The following is an 18,984-nucleotide window of genomic DNA, read 5'->3' as shown; positions in this document are numbered from 1 at the left end:
AAAAATCGGAAATACAGCTGTAGAACTGTAAGATTAGAGAGACTGACAAATGGCTATTCGGTATCTGTCTACTGTGAAGAGTCAAAAAAAAGAGGGGGGGCCCACAGAATGAGGAGTGGAGTTAGATGATGGCACAGTGGTAAACGGAGACACTCTGCTTGGCTGACCCACATGGGAAGCTTCCCAGTTCAGTTTTAGAGACCTCCCTGCATATGCTGCTGAAGGCTGGAGGTAGACTGCAGCATCACTACCTGTTGAGGGGTAAGCACATGCTTGCTCCTGCTTGCTCTCCCTCTTTCTCAGGAAAAACTGTTTAAAACATTTTTTTCTCAGTCATAACATACTTTGTAGAAAAAGCCACAATGGATTCCGGGTAAGAGAAAATAAACTAAAAGGGAAATTACCATTAAGCTCAAGTAATCTGTGTATTTTTTTTTTTTTTGGTAGAGGTTTTTGCTATAGGGCACGTGCGCTTGCCAGAAAGACAGAGAGACAGAAAGTGAGAAATCACCCCCTAGGGGGGATGGCCACGCTGCAATCCCTTCTCCTCCATTCTCCTCTTGGGATCTTGGGCACGCGCACACGCACCCTGCGTGAGTTTAAGCCACCAGGTATGGGACTCGAACTGTGGCCACATGGGAGAGTTCAGCGACATAGCCATTATGCTAACTGCTGGTCCCAACCTCAAGTAATCTTTTAAATGATGCTAAGTGCATGTAAGAATACCAAACCAAATTTGCCCAAATTCTGGGCAAATGGAATTAGAATATGAAAAGAGAAATTCTTGTTTTATTTTTAAAAACCTCGGGAGCTGTACTGTCCAGAATAGTAGCTTTTAAATTTAAATTAAGGATTAAATCGGGAACCAGCAGTTAGCGTAATGGCTATGTCGCTGGACTCCCACGTAGTCGACCGCGGTTCGTGTCCTGGACCCGGTGGCTTAAAACTCACGCCGGGCACGTGTGCGTGCGTGCCCAGGATCCCGAGAGGAGAATGGAGGAGAAGGGATTGTGGCGTGACCATCCCCCCTGGGGGGTGATTTCTCGCTTTCTGTCTCTATGTCTCTCTCTGTCTGTCTGGTGAGCGCATATGCCCTACAGTGAAAATCTCTCCACAAAAAAAAAAAAAAAAAGAATTAAATGAAATTCAAAATTCAGTTCATGACTCACATCAACTGTGTATTTAATGTGGTCAATAAACTACACACAGCTAGTGGCTACTATATCAAACAGTATTGATTCTAGAACCTTTCCATCACTGTAGAAAACTTTACTGGACAGCACTGGTCTAGAAAAACAGGTTCTAACAGGACTTTTAAAACTAAAATTATGATTCCATTTCTGTGAAAGGACCAGCCTGAAAACAAAAGAATAATAATTTCTCACCATCCCTCTAATCCCCCTTTACAGTGCTTGGAATTTCCCAAAATTATTTTCAAATCACTATGAAAAAAACAAAAACAAACCCTGCACTTTACATTTGAAAACAGGTCAGGTCAAAGTCATTTGGCTTACCTTCACAGAAATTTTTGATTTATGTTCTACAAAAGAAAAAAAAAATTACTAACTATGAACCAAAAACATACTAACACAGTCAAGAAAGAAAATTTTAATTACTATTGTTTTAAGATCTTAAGGTAGAAATAGTATCCCCCAAATTAACTTTAGATCCTGTCTGAGTGTTTAAACTTTTACAGTATAGTACAAATATGCATTTCAATTTCATTTTTATTTAGCTTGGTAATCTTTCCAAGGCAAAATAATAAACAGTTTTAAGGAGGAAAATAATGTGAGAAACTACCAAAGTATACTGAGTTTCAAAAGTCAGACTACCATGACTTTATAATTGAGATCTTACTATAAATTTAATTTCTCAAACAATATATTCTTTACATGCAAATAGCATAATTACATTTCACCTTCATTATTCATTGGGCAATAAAGATATCTCCTCTATGCAAATACAACAGATAAATTACATATGACATATACTGGAACATGAATTTATATAAAATCTGGAAACTGACATTTTCAGTGGCATAGTAGTGATATATTTGAAGAAGCTTAAAGAAACACTTTCTCACAAGATATCATGTAAGTATCACTCTATTATAAGGAAAAAGCCTTTTAAGCTAATATAAACTTTATGTAGGAATTTAAAAGATAACAGTTTAGATTTCCAGTTACACGGCATACCATATGGAGACAAAATTAGCTTGGTTTTTCCATCCAGTAATTCAGTTTCAAGCTTTAAACCATCTCTGCAATATAAAAGAAAGTTGTGTCAGTTTTAAGAAACAGTGACATTTTAAATACCCAGCAATACACATGTGAATCTTGAAAGTAAACAGGTTCCTGGAATTTATACAGGAATCTTGTACATATCAAACCACTCTTTTAATTCAATCCAAGAGAAAACTTAATACTACAGGGAGAGAATTCTTAAAACTTTTCAATAATACAATTTACCATCTTTAACCTAATATTTTGTTTTTGTTATTGGTAAGCAATAAATTGTTACCATACCATCACTTAACTCCTTACTCTACACTGGGAAAAAAGGTTACCAAAATGCCTCAGCTAAGTTAAAGGAGCAAGACATATGTAACCCACTTACTACCGCATTCTATGAAGTGCCACACTGAAAATTACTGTAACAGTACCACCAAAGTTATTAACGCCTGAGCATAGAGCTCTGCTTTGATTTTTAAAGAGTTAATTTTATTTATTATTATTTTTCTTTTAATTTGCTACAGGGCACGTGTGTTCGAGAGCACGCGCATATGACAGCAAGCAAGCGGCTACTTCCAGGACTTGAACCATGAAGTCCACCATGTGGGAGTTCAGTGACTTAACCACCACACCAACCTGCTGGCCACCCTCCACTTTTTTTTTTAATTTCAAATACTACATATTTCCACTTAGTGACTCTTTTATTACCATAACAATACCTCTACAATAAACTTCGGCAGCTAAAATACTTTATACTTGTATGCAAAAATAGTAACAGTAGACCCTGACAAGATTTGCACTTCCATTAAGGTCCTAAATAAAAACTCCACTGAAAATAAAAATACCAGTTGGTAGAGTAACTCCGTGTTCCTAAAAGGCGATAAAAAAGGTGTATGGGGATACACATCGACAGGAATAAAAATGAAGTCCAAGAGAGAAAATTAATCCAGTAGAGCAGTTGAGGGAATGAGGTCGGAAACGTCTATGAACCTGAAACTTGCGATTCAGGTGGGGAAAATCAAATGATCTCATTAAATATACAACACTGGGAACCAGCAGATGGTGCAGCAGTTAGGTCGCTGGACTCCCACAAGGCCAATTACAGTTCAAGTCCCGTATCCGGTTGCTTGAAAATCACACTGGGCGTGTGTGCCCGCGTGTCCAACGTCCCAGGAGGGGAATGGAAGAGAAGGGACTGAGGCATGGCCATCCCCGGGTGTGGGGTGGGGTGGGTGAGAGGGGTGTGAGATTTCTCACTTTCCCTGTCTCTGTTTCTCAGACAAGTACACACACACTGTAAGGCAAAAAATCTCTCCAATAATAATAAAAGATACAACAGTGAGAAGAGTAGGTTTTAAGGGTTTCTCTATTACGAGCAGCTGATGTTGGTGAAGCCATCAAAAACAAAACAAAACAAAACAAAACAAAACAAAACAAAACAAAGAAAAGACCCTGAAGAATGAAATCGCCACCATCTGTCCTGCTTGTCCTGTAAGCCAAGGGGCAGGCTGCCGTATTTATTCCTATTCTCCACATTCTGGAACGTAATATTCCTGAGTCGAACGGTGTGCAGTTAATCCTGAATGTCGTGGTTTTTCACCTTCTTGAAACATGAAACTTCCGAGGGATGAAAAAAGCACGCAACAGTCCTTTCTATATATCGGACCCGGGACTGGCCCACACGGATTCGGGGAAGCCGCGGATCGTCGCCCGGCGGGCGTTAAACGAATCTGGGCAGCCTTGGGCAGGACTCCACGCAAGGGCCGCCAAGAACCCGGGCCGGGCCAGGATTCCCTCCTGGAGAGCCGCCAAGCGACCCCGGCGCCCCCACGCCGGGTCCTTAGGGCCGGCCGGGGTTCACGATCGGCCCCCGGCGAGTTACCAGGGGACAAGTGAGGTCCGCGCTCGGCCCTCCAGCGCGCCCCTCTGGCTCCGAGAGCGGGGCGCTGCCGTCGGGCGGCGCCGCTCTGGAACGTTCTCCGGAAAAGGCTCTAGGACCAGCCTTGCCTCAGCCCCCGCCCGTCCACCGACCACCACGTCCTCGCCTCAGCTTACCCCAAGTTCATGGCCAGACCTCCCGCACTCCACAGGACGCTCAAGCCCCTGTGTACGTCGGTTGCCGGCGCCGCGCAATAAGCGCTACGCCGATTGGATGCAGGGGTGCCGGCACGCCGGGAGGTTGAACCAATCGCGTTGGGGCGTACGGGCAGGCGAGCTCCGCAGGGGCGGGGCCTCAGGGTGACCGCTCTATTGCACGCCGCCTGGGGTCAGGGCTTGTGATCCTCGGGCTTCCCGGGCGGAGATCGCAGTCCTCGCAATTGTAGACTCTGAAGTTCTAAGGGAGACTCTGAGAAATGCCTGGACTCCGGAGCAGGTGACAAAAAGAGAGAGGAACTAAAAACATTTTTGGAAGAAAGCTTTATTTTAATACCAGGAGTGTTGGGAGTGGAGGAAGGGACAACACCTAGGGCAGACTGTGGGTAGGTCTTGTTTCTTATGACTCGACGTCAAGCCTAGCATATTGTAGTAGTAGTCAATAAATTCAGCAGTATGTGCTAGGGATAAAGATAAACTCTTAAGTCTATTGTTTTGAGTCTTAAGACGATTATTTCTGCGGTACAGAGAGGTTACACAACTTGACCAAGGTCATTGACCACCCAGCAATTTGACTCTAGAGCTCATGTTTCTGTCCTGTGTTAAATGAGTGTGAGTGACTTCTAGTCATGCTTCACGTCTCCATTTCAATGTTGCTCCCTCTATGAAGCCCTCCTGGAATCCACTAGTGGGTAGACAGGAACTTTTTGATCCGGGTGCATAATGCATTTAAAACCCTGTGCCATGGGACCACCAGATGGCAATGGTTTTATAGCTGGACTCCCATGTAGTCAACTGCAGTTCGAATCCTAGACCTGGTGGCTTGAAATTTACACCAGGTGTATGTCTGTGCCCAAAATGCCAAGAGAAGAATGGAGGAGAAGGGATTGGCATGGCCAATAACCCTGGGAGGTGATTTCTCATTTTCTGTCTCTGTCTCTGGGGGAGTGCATGCACTGTATAGCAAAAATTTCTCTTAAAATATAAAAAAAGATCCTGGGTCACAATGAGCTTCAGAAGGGCACACAGTTATAAAACTTCACACCGTATGTGTCTTGGAAAAATGGTGTATTGTATACGACCACAGCATCACTATTCTTACTATTTTATTTTTTTGCTTGAGAGTGCAGCAGAGAAAGACAGAGGAAAGGAGAAAACATCCCCATGGAGAATGGTGACTTTGCAATCCCTTCTTTTATGTCCCGCCCTCCTTTGGGGATTTGGAGCATGCACATGCACCCAGCATATTTCTCAAGTGGCTGGTCAGGGACTCAAACTGCATGGTTTGGCCATGGGGCATCTGGCTGCCTCGACCACCAAGCAACAGAGCTAGGCATTATTACTGTTATTTTAACCAAAGAGCAACATGTTTACTTGATTTAAATTCTTAAAACTTGGGGCCAGCAGGTGGTGTAATAGTTAAAGAGCTGGTCTCCCACCTGGCAACTGAGGTTCAAGTCCCAGATGGAATGACTTGAAAATCAGACCGGTTGCATGTGTGTGTGTGCCCAAAATCTTGAGAATGGAGGAGTTTCTTCTCCAGGGGTGTTGTGGCCATTCCCCCAGGGGGTGATTTCTCACTTTCCTTCTTACTGTCTCTCTGTCTCTCCACCGAGCACACATGCCCTATGGCAAAAAACTAGAAAACAAGACAGACTTATTTCTCCCTTATTTCTTTGACAGTTGTCACATAAAACTCTGTAATGTAAAAATAAAAAAATAAAGCATGAATACAACACCATTATTTCACCATAGAAAAGTAATAGTGTTTTAACATGTAAAGCCCTATCTTTAGTTAATTTCCCCCACTTGTCCTAACAATATCTTCTAGAGCATTTTGTTTCTAAGGGAAGAACGAATGAAGGGTCAAACTTTGCACTTGGTTGTTAAGTATCTTCACTCTCTCTGTCGTCAGAAAAGCAACATAATGTATTTATTATTAAATGCTTTCAGACCTGCCTGTGTATCCCCATGGCTGACTGTGGTTTAATTTCCAGCCCAGGTGGCTTGCAACAAGCTGACCTTATACATTCATGCCCCAAATCCTGACAGGATGGAGAAAGGAGAAAAAAGGAATGTGGAATAACCACACTCATTAAAGGAGCACTTTCTTTCTCTCTCTTATCCCTTTTCTCTCTGGCAAGCACAGATGCCCTCTGGTCATAACATTTAAAAATATACTTGACAAGTCTCTGAAGTTTTTAATTTGCTAATATATGTAACAAAATTTGCTGTTTCATCCATTCTCAAGTTTTTCATTACCTCCAAATAAAACTGTGTACCCATTGAGCAATAATTCCCTATTCCTTCCCCCAATTCTTAGTAACCCCACATCTCTATGAATTTGCCTAGTCTAGGTATTTTATAGAAAAGGTTCATATGTATCAGAACTTACCCTATTTATTTATTTTTATAGTTTTTGCTCCAGGGAGCATGCACTCACCAAAGTAGGAAGGAGAGTGAGAATGAGAAATCACCCCCCAGAATGGATGGCTAAGCCACAGTCCCTTCTCCTCCACTGTCCTCTCGGAATTTGGGGCATGCATGCACACTCAAGCTGCCAGGTCTGGGACTTGAACCATGACGCTGGTCATGGGGGATCCAGTGCCTTAATCTCCACACTACCTGCTGGCCTGACAACTTCATTTCTTTTTATGACCGAATAGTATTCCATTGTATGTACACACACCACACTGTTTGTTCACTCACCTATTGATGAACATTTGGGTTGTTTTCATCTTTTGCTTATTATGAATAATGCAATAGGGAACTGGTTACAAGTACCTGTTTGGATTTCTGTGTCCTACTCTTTTGGTATATAACTAGGAGTTGAATTGCTGGATCACATGGTAACTTCTGAGGTAAGTTTCTGAGAAACAGCCAAACTATTCCCACAGCAATTGCACCATTTGACATTCCTACTAGCAACATATGAAAGTTCCAATTTCTTCATATCCTCACCAGAACTTATATTTTTGTTTCTTCAGAAAAATTATAGCCATCCTAGTAGATTCCTTGATTCTGACATTTTCCATCTTTTGGTTGTTTTTATTAATGTTTCTTAGTTGTAGGATTAGAGTTTAGAGCTGTCTACTCCATCATTTCACCGACGTCATTTCCCTTTTTGTTGTTGTTTTGCTGTGTGGTGTGTGCACGCTCACTAAAGAGACAGAGAGGGAGAGAAAAGTTAAGAAAGCATTCTCTAGCGCAGATGAACACGCTGCAATCCCTTGTCCACTTTCCTCTAAAATTTTGGGCATGCACATACATATGCCTGGTGTGTTTTTCAAGCCACTGGATGTGGTCATCCATGTGGGATCCAGCTGCCTTAATCACCATACCACGTGGCTTACTTTCTTTTAACAGCAAGTGGTCACCCACTTATTTTTTCCATGGAACCGACTCTTAAAAGGTTAAAGCCACTTGTCTTGTAGAAAGACCCACAATCTGAGTCTGATTGTTTCCTCATGACATTGTTTACCTGTACCTTCATCCCTTAGCTGTCTTAATATATTCAAATTAAACATTTTGGCAATACTTTAAGGTGATGTTATGGTTCAAGCACGTCACATCAGGTTTTCCTGCTCTTTGTGTGGCCGAGTTTGAAGACTTGAGCTGGTGGCTGCCCTAACTATTACAAATGTCTACTTTCTCCTTTGTAATTAAGAGATAATCTAGGGGCTAGCAGATGGCATGGTGGTTGGGGGCACTGGACTCCTACATGTCTGACCAGTTTGAGTCCCAGACCTGGTGGCTTGCTCTCTCTCTCTGTCTGGTCAAATTAAAATAAAATTAAATAAAATAATTCTTAAAAAAATAAAGAAATAATTTGGGGGCTGATACTTTGGTACTGTGAAAACACTGTCTCCTAACAACCTTTCATCTAATGGTGAGGAGTGATTTCTATTTTATATTTTGTGCTTCCTGCACTTTCAGTTAAGTCATGTCTTGGACTGGTCTTGCAGCCTAGTGGCTAAGGGAGCCAGATCCTACCATGGCTAACCATGGTTCAAATCCTGGCCCTGACAACTTGAAAAACACACCAGGTGCTTGTGTGTGTGTGTGCCCCAAATCCCAACACCAGGTGCTTGTGTGTGTGTGCCCCAAATCCCAACGTGTTAGAGAAATGGAAGAAGAGGGATTCTGGTGGTGTGATGATGTATGTGAAAAGTTTGAGACAAGGGAATTGGTTAAGATTCTATGGGTGGGGGGCAGCGTGTGGCATAGTGGTCTAGGCACCGGGCACCCACATGATTGACTACAGTTCGAATAATCCTGGGCCTAACAGCTTGAAAATCACGCTGGGAGAGCATGTGTGCCGAAAATCCCAGAGGAGAATGGAGGAGAAGGGATTGTGGTGCGGTCATCCCTCCCAGGGAGTGATTTCTCACTTTCCCTCTCACTGTCTCTCTCTTTCTCTCTGTCAAGTGCACGTGCCCTAGGGCAAAAAACTAAAAAAAAAAAAAAAAAAAAATCCCATCACAGGACTCCTCAAGATCGAATTTACCTTCCTGCCTAACACAACAGACAATATCCAGAAAGCAACGGCTTTCAATGCACTAGCCATCAGGCAACAAAGGAGCCCTGTGAGAGCCCTGTGAGACAGGAAAATATGAAAATGCAGGTGGGGCCCAGTGGCCTCCCTGGGTGAGGAGCAGAGCCCAGGATATTGGGAGACCCAAACAACTGAGTTGATAAAACAGCGCCAGAGAGCAGAGGGGCGGCACAGGGAGGGAGCAGCCAGGAGGCCCACGGAGGCTCCCTCTGGTCAGCCCGGTGGGAGGGCAGGGAAAGAACCATTCAGGGGGTTAGAGGCCTAGAGGGGGGGGAGGGCACAGGGGCAGCACGACACCTGCAAGGCTCACCCACACAGGAAGGTCCTCCTTGAACACCTCACGTGCACCTGCCTGGCTGAGACTGGGGGTAAATAGCGGCATTAAGACTCTGTTGGGGTGCCTCTTTCTCATGAATGAGAGAAAAAAAGAAACATTTTTTTTTGAAAGGTTTTTGTTATGGGATGTGTGTGTTCACCAGAGAGACAGAGACAGAAAGCAAGAAATCACTCCCCCACCAGGGGGGGATGGCCACGCCCCAATCCCATCTCTTCCATTCTCCTCTGGGGATTTTGGGCACGCACGGAACATAAGCCTGGCATGAATTTTAAGCTGCTGGGGCCAGGACTTGAACCAAGGTTGACTACATGGGAATCCAGCGACATAACCACTTTGCTATCTATGGGTCCCAAGAAGAAAAGAAACTTTTTTTTTTTAAGAGATTTTTGCTATGGGGCATGCGCATGTGCCAGAGAGACTGAGGTAGAGACAGAAAGTAAGAAATTCCCTCCTGGAGGGATGGCCACATTGCAATCCCTTTTCCTCTGTTCTCTTGGCATCTTGGATATGCACACACATGTGCCCGGTGTGTTTTAAGCGACTACATGGGAGTCCAGCGATGTAACCTTTACGCCATCTGCAGGTCCCAAAGCTGTTGTTTTCTAATGTATGGTAATAAGATCATATTATATGACTCATTTTTTTCATGATAAGGAAAAACATAATTCAGAAAGTTTAAGAATTTAATTTTAAATGTACTATTCTCTGTGGAACATAATTATGGAATTTACATAAACTACAGGAGTCAAAATAGATGTTTTCATATCTGTGTGTGTAATCATTAATTAAATATGACACCTTAAAACTGTCTACTAAATAGAATTAAATATTTATCATAGACATAATTTCACTTGAGCTTTAAAAATTCTAGCAATATATTATTAACTGAAACATAAAATAGAGATGAAAATACAGATACAATTTTGTAACTGTTCTCTAGAAGCATGTATGTCTCATGCACACATACCGATTTTACATGAAAGTTGATACATGTAAGCTTTTTGATATTAGCATAAAGATTAAATATCACATTGAACTTTATTTTAAAATTCATAAGATTTGGGGAAAATTCTTTTGAAAAGTCATTTGTCACTACCATCCAGTTATAGAATACTCTTTTTTTAAAAATATTTATTGTATTTTATTTATTCATTCACTTATTCTTCAATTTGACCAGAAAGATACAGAGGGTGAGAGTGAGAGAGAGAGGAAGTGAGAAAGCAAGCCACCAGATTCAGGACTTGAACCCTGGTCGGCCATGTGGGAGTGTCCAGCGCCTTAACCACCATGTGACCTGCTGGTCCCCAGAATACTCTTTTATTTACCGTGAATCAAATTTCCGCAAGAGGGGAATTTTATTGATTACTCTATTCCATCACAAAAAGACCAAATGTAATCAAATGAAGTGAACATTCACCTGAAGATTTTGTCGTCTTCATAATAAAAAAGATGAGGCTTAGAACTGGATCACTTGACCCTTTCTCTTCTTATCTCCTCCAGTTAAAAATGCTTACATTTCTTGGGACCAGCAGTTGGCATAATGGCTATGTCACTGGACTCCCATGTAGTCAACCGTGGTTCGAGTCCCGGACCCGGTGGCTTAAACTCACGTTGGGCATGTGTGTGTGTGTGTGTGTGCCCAAGATCCTGAGAGGAGAGTGGAAGAGAAGGGATTGTGGCGTGGCCATCCCCCCCGGGGGGTGATTTCTCACTTTCTGTCTGTCTCTCTCCGTCCTTTTGGCGAGCGCACGCACCCTATAGTAAAAAACCTCTCAAAAATTTTTTTTAAAAAAAGCTTACATCACTTAATAGCCAGCATTCTCTTAGATCTGCAGTTGGGCTCAATACATTCAAGCCTCAGCACAATCTTCTTTGTAGTTTTTGCCTTTTTTCAGAAAATAGGCTTAGTCTGTCCCCTATAGCCACTCTGCTTCCTGTAATAATGCCGCTTTTCCCTGAGCACACAGAGAATCCTTGCCCTTTTTGTACTGTGTCACTTTATGAGGTTGGTACTTGCCACACTTCTTACAGAAGGTCTGGCAGGTTTTAGGGACGTTCACCATGCTTGCGGGCCTGCTATCTGCACAGGAAGCCAGAATACTCTTAATCTTTTGAGAGATTTTTGCTATAGGGCACATGTACTCATTGGAGGGACAGAGAGACAGAAAGCAAGAAATCACATCGGGGGGCGGGGGGGGGCATGCCACAATTCCTTCCTTCTCTTTCATTTTCCTTTAGGGATTTTGGGCATGCACGCACATGCGCCTGGTGTTTCAAGTCGTCAGGTCTGGGACTCAAACTGCTGTCAACCATGTGGAAGTCTAGTGCCTTAACCACATCACCTGCTGGCCCCAGAATACTCTTAATATTATAGGTTCCTTTTAGAATTTACGTTTTCTTTATAAACAATCATCACCTGCAAAAAGAAAAAAAAAGAAATTATGTGTAAATGACTAGATTATATATAATGTGTGACTGAACAGACAAGTCAATCAGTATCAAAAAGTGCAGCCTCAAAAATAAACGAAATCTAATCCATATGCTCACCCCCACTGATCTATTCTCAGTCTTAGGAGAGAAGTTTTTGACCTAGTTAAAGTCACTTGAATAGGAGCAAAACGTGGGAGAAATTGTATGTGGTACGCCTGAATACGTACTAGGTGCTCGGTAAATGGGGTCTCTAGCATATACTATGAATAAATGTCTGCGGAATATGTTATAATTGCTTTTTAGCATCTACTTCCTTTTTAATTTTTTAAAAAAAATTATTTCTACTCTTTTTCTTCAGTTTGCTATACAGCAGGTGCACTCACTAGAGAGAGAGAAGATATAGAGAGACGAGAGATAGAGAGAGAGTGAGGGAGAGGGAAAGTGAGGAAGCAAGCCGCCTTGCCCATGTGGGATCCGGTTCCCTTAACTGCTAGGCTGTGGGACCGGCCCCATCTCTTTCCTTTTTGTGTCAGTGTGCAAAATACTGTACCCTCAAGAGTTGTAAAGGGAGAAAAATAACACAATCGTGTCCTTCTAGATGCTGTATTGGAATTTTCCGAAATAATGTTTCCATCATAATCAAGAGCCCTTTGCAGTTGGTACCTCCACTCTGTCCCTGTCTGTGGGCATCACATCCGTTTACACGGTAGGAAAGCCTTGAGGTCATCTCTCTTCAAGTTTGCACGAAGCCTTTTGGGTTTACTATTGTTGTAGCAGCAAGTCAAAGAGTTTCCTTTTGTACTGTGTCTTTATTTCTCTTTCCTTTCCTTTCCAGAAAAGTTTATTTGTTTACGTCTTCCATGAACTACAGAGACACAGAGAATAGGATTGTCTCAACAGTACAATCCCCCACCAGCCTCAGCCAGTGGGAGAGCCTGGTATGTGCATGCCCTGTGAACTCAGGGAGGTCTCTGGTTGCAAACCTGGAACCTCCCAATATGTCTGCCTCGTTTTACTGTTGTCCCACCATCAGGTCCCTCATTTTTCTTTTAATATTTTTTTTTTTCTGAGTATAAAAAGTTCATTTTTGAGGGACTGGCAGGTGGTGTGGTGGTTAAGGGCTCTGGACTCCCACATGGCTGACCATGGTTTGAGTTCCAGACCTTGGTGACTTGCTTTCTCATTCCCCACCACTCGCTCTGTCCCTCTCTGTCATATTTAAAAATAAACTAATAAATATCAAAATAAAAAAAACCTTTTAAAGGTTTTTTATTATTTACTTAATTTAATTTTTAAATCTGTCATTTGGTTTTTAATTATCTTAAGTCTTATGATGGCATAATTTACAAATCTATGCCAATGGTATATCTCCTCTACTTTACTCCTTCTAGTTAATTGGCAAAATCACCATTACCAATCCCACATATATAGTAGTTATTCAGTTTCCATGTGGTTTTGAAGTTGTCTGACAATCCCGAAAAATAACTTAGTCTGACTTAGATAACAGAATTCAAAAGGTACAATGTCACATGCCACTAAATCTTGTTACATTGACTTTCAAAAGCATTCAACCTTACAAATAACTTATAAAATATGTAAAGTGTTACATATTCTTTATTTGGTAGTATACACAAACCACACTAAAATGTCTTTCAGTAAGTAAAAAGCAGTGTTTTGGATACAGGGAATTCGAATTAGATTGGCAGAGTTATGACCAAATATATGACATCACTACCTTCTCTTCAGCCCTTGCCTTTAACGGGTTAATGAACACAAAGTAAAACACAGGTGGGTCCGCTTGGTTTTGAGAAGTGAAGGTATTTCTCCAGCATTTCTATATTCACATAACCAGCTTCATATAAATCTAAATTAAAAAAAAAATCTCCAGTGGTTTTGAGATGGCCTTCACTATCTTTGCGGAAAGATGAGCATCACTAATGAATTACCAATTATATCTGTAGACAGGGCAAATAGTGCACTCACTGAACCGAAATTGCTATCAAAATTTTAGAAAACCAACAGTATTCATTTAACCACAAGCCAGTCTTACTTAAATCAGGACTGTCCAGAGAGATCCTGTCAGCCGTTCACGATCTGAGTTCTGGTGTAGGAGATCAATTAAAATATGGTACACGTAAAAAAGGTGAGACATTTCTGTTCTGTCGTAAATGAGGCAGTGGCCACCTACTCTCAGTAGTTTTCTAAAGATAAGCTATCGACTCTGCTGTGACTTCTTTTTATGCCAGGAAAGATCATTTCTGTCCCAGGGATGTACTTCTTGGGATTCTCCAAATCCTCCAGCAGTGGCACTCTTCCCAGGTGCCTCTGCTCTTGTCGGCATCTGTGCGAGAGAATCCAGGGGCCTGACCCGTCTTCTGCCAAATAGATCCTGGAGATTTGGGGCAGTCTGTGTTTGCCCCCTTTTCTGCGGTGTGCACTGGGCACACTTCTGAACAAAAATCTTCTCGCCTTTCTCAACATCGCCCATTTTTAATTCTGTTTTGTCACTTGGGAATATAGAGTTTCCGCTCAGAAATCGGACATCCTGCTCTCTAACTGAGTTCCAAGGTTCAGCCTGGACTCAAACTGGTCAGCCATGTGGGAGTGTCCAGTGCCTTAACTACCATGCCATCTACTGGCTCCAAAATAATTCTTAAAAAAAAAATAAAAAATTGGCTAGCGGGTGGTGTGGTGGTTGGGGGTGCTGGAATCCCATGTAGCTGACTGTGGTTCAAGCTCTGGACCTGGTGGCTTGCTTTCCCACTTTTTCTCTCTCTCTCTCTCTGTCCCTCTCTGGTCCAATTTAAATAAATAAATAAATAAATAAAGTTAGTAAAAATAACTAAAAAAAATAGAAATTCATTTTCGAGCTTAACTGAATTGCCAATTTGAGAGTAAACATTTTATTCTATAGTCATTTATATGTAGTAACTTTACAGGTTATAGAGGTTTCAAAAAGTATAAATTTTACAATTTGTTGCCTAATTATGATAAAGCACTAATTTTTTTAAAAAAGAATTATTTTATTTAATTTTATCTGTTCATTCATTTTATTTTAATTTGACCTGAGACACACACACACTCACACAGACAGAGAGGGAAAGTGAGAAAGCAAGCCATGAGGTCCAGGACTCGAACCGTGGTCAGCCATGTGGCAGTGCCCAGTACCTTAACCACCACGCCACCTGCTGGTCCCAGCACTAATTTTTAAAAGATGAGTTATTATGAAACTTTCACAATTAACATGTGTTCAAAAATTTTACTACTTTTTTTGGCCAGCAGATGGTGTAGTGGTTACATTGCTGGACTATCACATGGTTGACTGTGGTTCGAGTCCCAAACCCACTGGCTTCAAAGTGATACCAGGTGCATGTGTGTGCATGCCCAAGATCGCTGGAGGAGTAATGGAGAAGGGATTGCAGCATGACCACCCCTACCCCCAGGGGTGATTTCTTACTTTTCCTTTCACTGTCTCTATCTCTCTCTGGCAAATGCATGTGCTCTAAAGCAAAAACCTCTTTCAAAAAAGAATTTTACTTTCTGCATCTTTTATGGATTTAGTTATGCATGGAAATTTCAAAACTACAAGACTATGAACTTGAGAACACCAGCATTATTTTCTATTTTCTTTCCAATGGATATTTTTAAAATAATTATTTATTATTTATTTTTTTTTAAATTTGACGAGAGAGAGAGAGAGAAAGTGAGGAAGTAAGCCACTAGGTCTGGAACTCAAATCATGATTGGCCATGTGGGAGTTCAGGACCTTAGCTGTCAAGCCACCTGCCAACCCCTTTAATGAATGTTGTCTGTAATTAATTAACCCTGGAAGTAGGAAAACCATAACTTGAACCTGAAATGTTCTCAATTGATAGACTTAAAGGTTTTGGCAAGGTATAAAAACGTGTCCAGAACACTCCCAGGGCCAGGGACCAGCCCTTGGGGTGTCACCAGGCTTTGTAAGTGGGTGAGCCCTGCTTCGCACAGTGGTTAGGATGCTGATATACCCTGGGACCTCGGCGGGTGGAGCCCTCTGCCTCCGTTCCTCTGGGGAGAGGTTTCAACACATACTCCGGGACAGGGGCCAATGTCGAGTTGGAGATGGAGCTTGACAGCACTGCAGCCAGCATGTGGCCCCCAGCTGTGGGCGGGAGGCCCAAGCACTCTTCAGCCTGCCAGACTGCCTTGGGGGTGGCGGCTCAGCCCACCGAGGACTGCAGGGAGGCCTGGGTGTGCTGGAGCAGGGTGTGGGGCAGCCCACCCCACACTGCAGGGTTTGGGAGCTTGAATTGTGCTAACGTGCGGGGCCTACGTCAGGCGCTCTCTCCGGGCCCCAGGTTTACAGTCTGGGGGATGAGGTGAGGGTCCTGCTTGCTCGGAACACCCCGAGGGATTTCCTAATTCTCAGATCAACGGGCTGAGCCACAGACATCATGTGCCATCTAGTGGACAAAGACGGAACTGCAGGAAGACCCCAGGCTCCTGCTGGGTCACACGTGCACCGGGCGGTGGCGCCACCTAGCAGAAACCGTGGCCTTTTGGGGAGGCAGGCAGCAGCTGGTCACTACGGTACAGATGGGACGTGGGAGATGCTCCAGTGATGGCTTTTGATGAGGGAAACCAAGGGAAGCTTTATGGAGGAAGCGCTGCCCAGGTAAAGGACGGCCCAGCCTGGCAGTGGAGAGAACTGAGCCAAGCAGGAACTGTGTCTGTAGGGAGCGAGACGCCAGGTGTAGGCCGCAGCTCATGAGCCCGGGCCATGTGTGTGGTGTGCGTGTTCATGCAGCAGGTGCCACCAGCGTCACAGACCGGCCTCTGCCCGCACCTTCTCGCCATCTGCACGAGCAGAACAGAGCTCTGGGGACGCCGTGTCACATCATTTACCCACGATCCTAAAGTGATTCCCTATGATTCACACGTCAGTAGCATGAGTTCCACGTGGCTGGCGTGGGGGTAGGTAGGCACGGTGGTCTTCCTGTGATCAGCACACAATCCCCAGGTGACTGCTATGATTCCCAAGTGATAATCATGTAATTCGTATGTAATTCCAGCATGATTCATGCATGATTGCAAAGTGATTGGTATGTGGTTTCTCTCTCATGTGACTGTCATGTGATCTCAATGTGACTAGTATGTGATTCCAACATGACTCGTATATGATTCCCATGTGATTAGCATGTGATTCCAATGTGTTTGGCATGTGAGTGTCCATTAAGTTCAAGTGATTGTTACGTCATCTCATCATGGGTCTGTCATGGAATATAATGTATACCACGTGTATTACATGTAAGTACCATGTAATGGCATGAAAACATATGATGCCATATTACAACACAAAAACAACATAAGATGAACATATCAGTGGCACATGGACATGTGAGTTACATGTTGACAACATTCCAGTGACATGTGATGAACATACCGTGAGATGTAACAGCATGTGACAAACACAACACCACTGAGTTATATTTAGCAGTAGTAAGCAACATGGATGGTATGTGAGTTACTTGGCAACATGTAGTTAGCATGCTAATGAATAGCATGTGAGAAATTGTGTGCTGGTGACATGATGAACATGGTAGTGATGTGTGGTGTCATGCAATTTACATGCTAGTGACGTGGAGTTGTAGCACTGGGAGATGAGGCATGTGGTGGCATGGCCCCAGAAAGCGTGGCCCCAGGAAGCATGACGAATGGAGTGTAACACCTAGAAGTGAGGCGGGTGGTGGCATGGAACTGGGAGACATGGCACTGACATTCATGGCAAGGGGTGGTGTGGTGCCCGAGGATGTGGCACCAGGAAGCAGGGCAGGTGGTGGCGTGGCACCCTGAGGTGTGACAAGTGGTGGAGCGGCACCTGGAGACATGACCCAGGAGATGTGGCAGGTGTGGCACCCAGGGATGTGGCACTGGGAGACATGGTGGAGCGTGGCACCCAGTGACATGGGACTCGGGGACAGATCACTGAGAGGCTTGGCAGGTGCTGGGGTGGTACCTAGAGGTGTGGCGCCTGGTGGCGTGGCACCAGGAGACGTGGCAAACCCGTGACTGTCACGAGAGTGCCATGTGTTTCGTGTATGGGTCCCATGTGGCCCCCACATGATTGGCGTGTGGCTGTCATATGAGTGCCACTGGATTCCCATGTGGTCAGCATGTGTTCCTACGTTATCAGCACAATTCTCACGATTGGCGGGTGATTCAAATGCGATTGCCAAGTGATCAAGGGACCTGTGCTTTCCATGTGGTAACCCACGTGATTAGCATGATTCCGACGACGTTGACACCTCATCGTCCATTGAGTGCATGTGATTGTTATGTCACTTTGTCACGGGTCTGTCATGGAATATAATGTACCATGTTTATTTTGTGTGAGTGCCACATGAGGCCTTTTCCTTTACAATAGGGCGTGTGTGCTCGTCAAAGAGACAGAGAGAGACAGAGAGACAGAAAGTGAGAAATCACCCCCTGGGGTGCCACAGTCTCTTCTCCTCCACTCTCCTCTTGGGATTTTGGGCACACATGCACACGCATCAGTGTGCGTTTCAAACCTCTGAGTCCCAGACTTGAACTGTGGTCAGCCATGTGGGAGTCCAGCAACATAACCATTAAGCCATCTGCTGGTCTTCACATGATAGCATTTTAATGAGAGACATTCTATATGTTTGGAACATGCAAGTCACATGTCTTACATGTGAACGACATAACTCACATATGAGTGGCATGTGATATGTTACATGCTGGTAGCAAGGGAATGGCATGTGAGGGACATGTGAGCGGCATGCGTGTGTTGTATGATAGTAACTGTGGATGACCTGTGACAGACATGCAAGTGACAAGTGATATGAGAGTTGTATGCTAGTAACGTATAAATGACATGGTGTCATGTGAGAGACATGCAAGCTGCAGGCTAGCATGATTGCATGTGAGTGAAACACTAAGGACACGTAATGTGTGAATTTCAGGATTGCCCCGTGGCTTGCCCGTGATTCTGACTGGCATGTGATCAGCATGTAGTGACTGTCATGTGTTCAGCATGTGACTCCCATGTGATCGTCACTTCGTTTCCTTGTCACAGTCACATGTCTAGAGGTGTGACTCATGTATCTCCTTTTCTCTCTTTTAAACATTTTGCCAGAGGCTTTTGCTCCTGACGCCACTGAGGTCACACGTGTGAGGAGGCCTGTCTGCTGCTCCGAGATGGACAAGGTCTCCTCCTACATGCTGGCCACCCTGGGGGGCAATACCTCGCCTAGTGCCGAGGACATCAGCAAGATCCTGTTCAGCGTGGGCGTTGAGGTGGACAACGACCAGCTCAACAAGGTCTCGGTGAGCTGAAC

General features: G+C 43.7%; 1 protein-coding gene and 1 pseudogene across 3 annotated transcripts in view; one reads left to right on the top strand and one right to left on the bottom strand.

The window, feature by feature from the left end:
- Window positions 1-4,355, bottom strand: part of CCDC66 (coiled-coil domain containing 66) — a 45,813-nt gene extending 41,458 nt beyond the window's left edge. For 2 of the 3 annotated variants that reach the window (XM_006165346.2, XM_014582887.2), the window contains exons 1-3: window positions 4,287-4,355; window positions 2,196-2,260; window positions 1,515-1,540 (exon numbers count right to left, since the gene is read on the bottom strand). In XM_006165346.2, the coding sequence (XP_006165408.1) occupies window positions 1,515-1,540; window positions 2,196-2,260; window positions 4,287-4,297 (102 nt within the window). In that variant the 5' untranslated portion in view covers window positions 4,298-4,355. The remainder of the gene's footprint in view (window positions 1-1,514; window positions 1,541-2,195; window positions 2,261-4,286) is intronic. The other variant, XM_027767064.1, reaches the window with a different exon arrangement.
- Window positions 4,356-4,611: 256 nt separating this feature from the next.
- The window catches only part of LOC114005488 (60S acidic ribosomal protein P2 pseudogene), a 14,839-nt pseudogene continuing 466 nt past the window's right edge, over window positions 4,612-18,984 (top strand).

This window comes from Tupaia chinensis, unplaced genomic scaffold (assembly GCF_000334495.1).
Source record: "Tupaia chinensis unplaced genomic scaffold, TupChi_1.0 Scaffold143906_1, whole genome shotgun sequence".
NCBI classification, from domain to species: domain Eukaryota; kingdom Metazoa; phylum Chordata; class Mammalia; order Scandentia; family Tupaiidae; genus Tupaia; species Tupaia belangeri.
The sequence above is the reverse complement of the archived record's forward strand: the minus strand, read 5'-3'. Positions and strand labels throughout refer to the sequence as shown.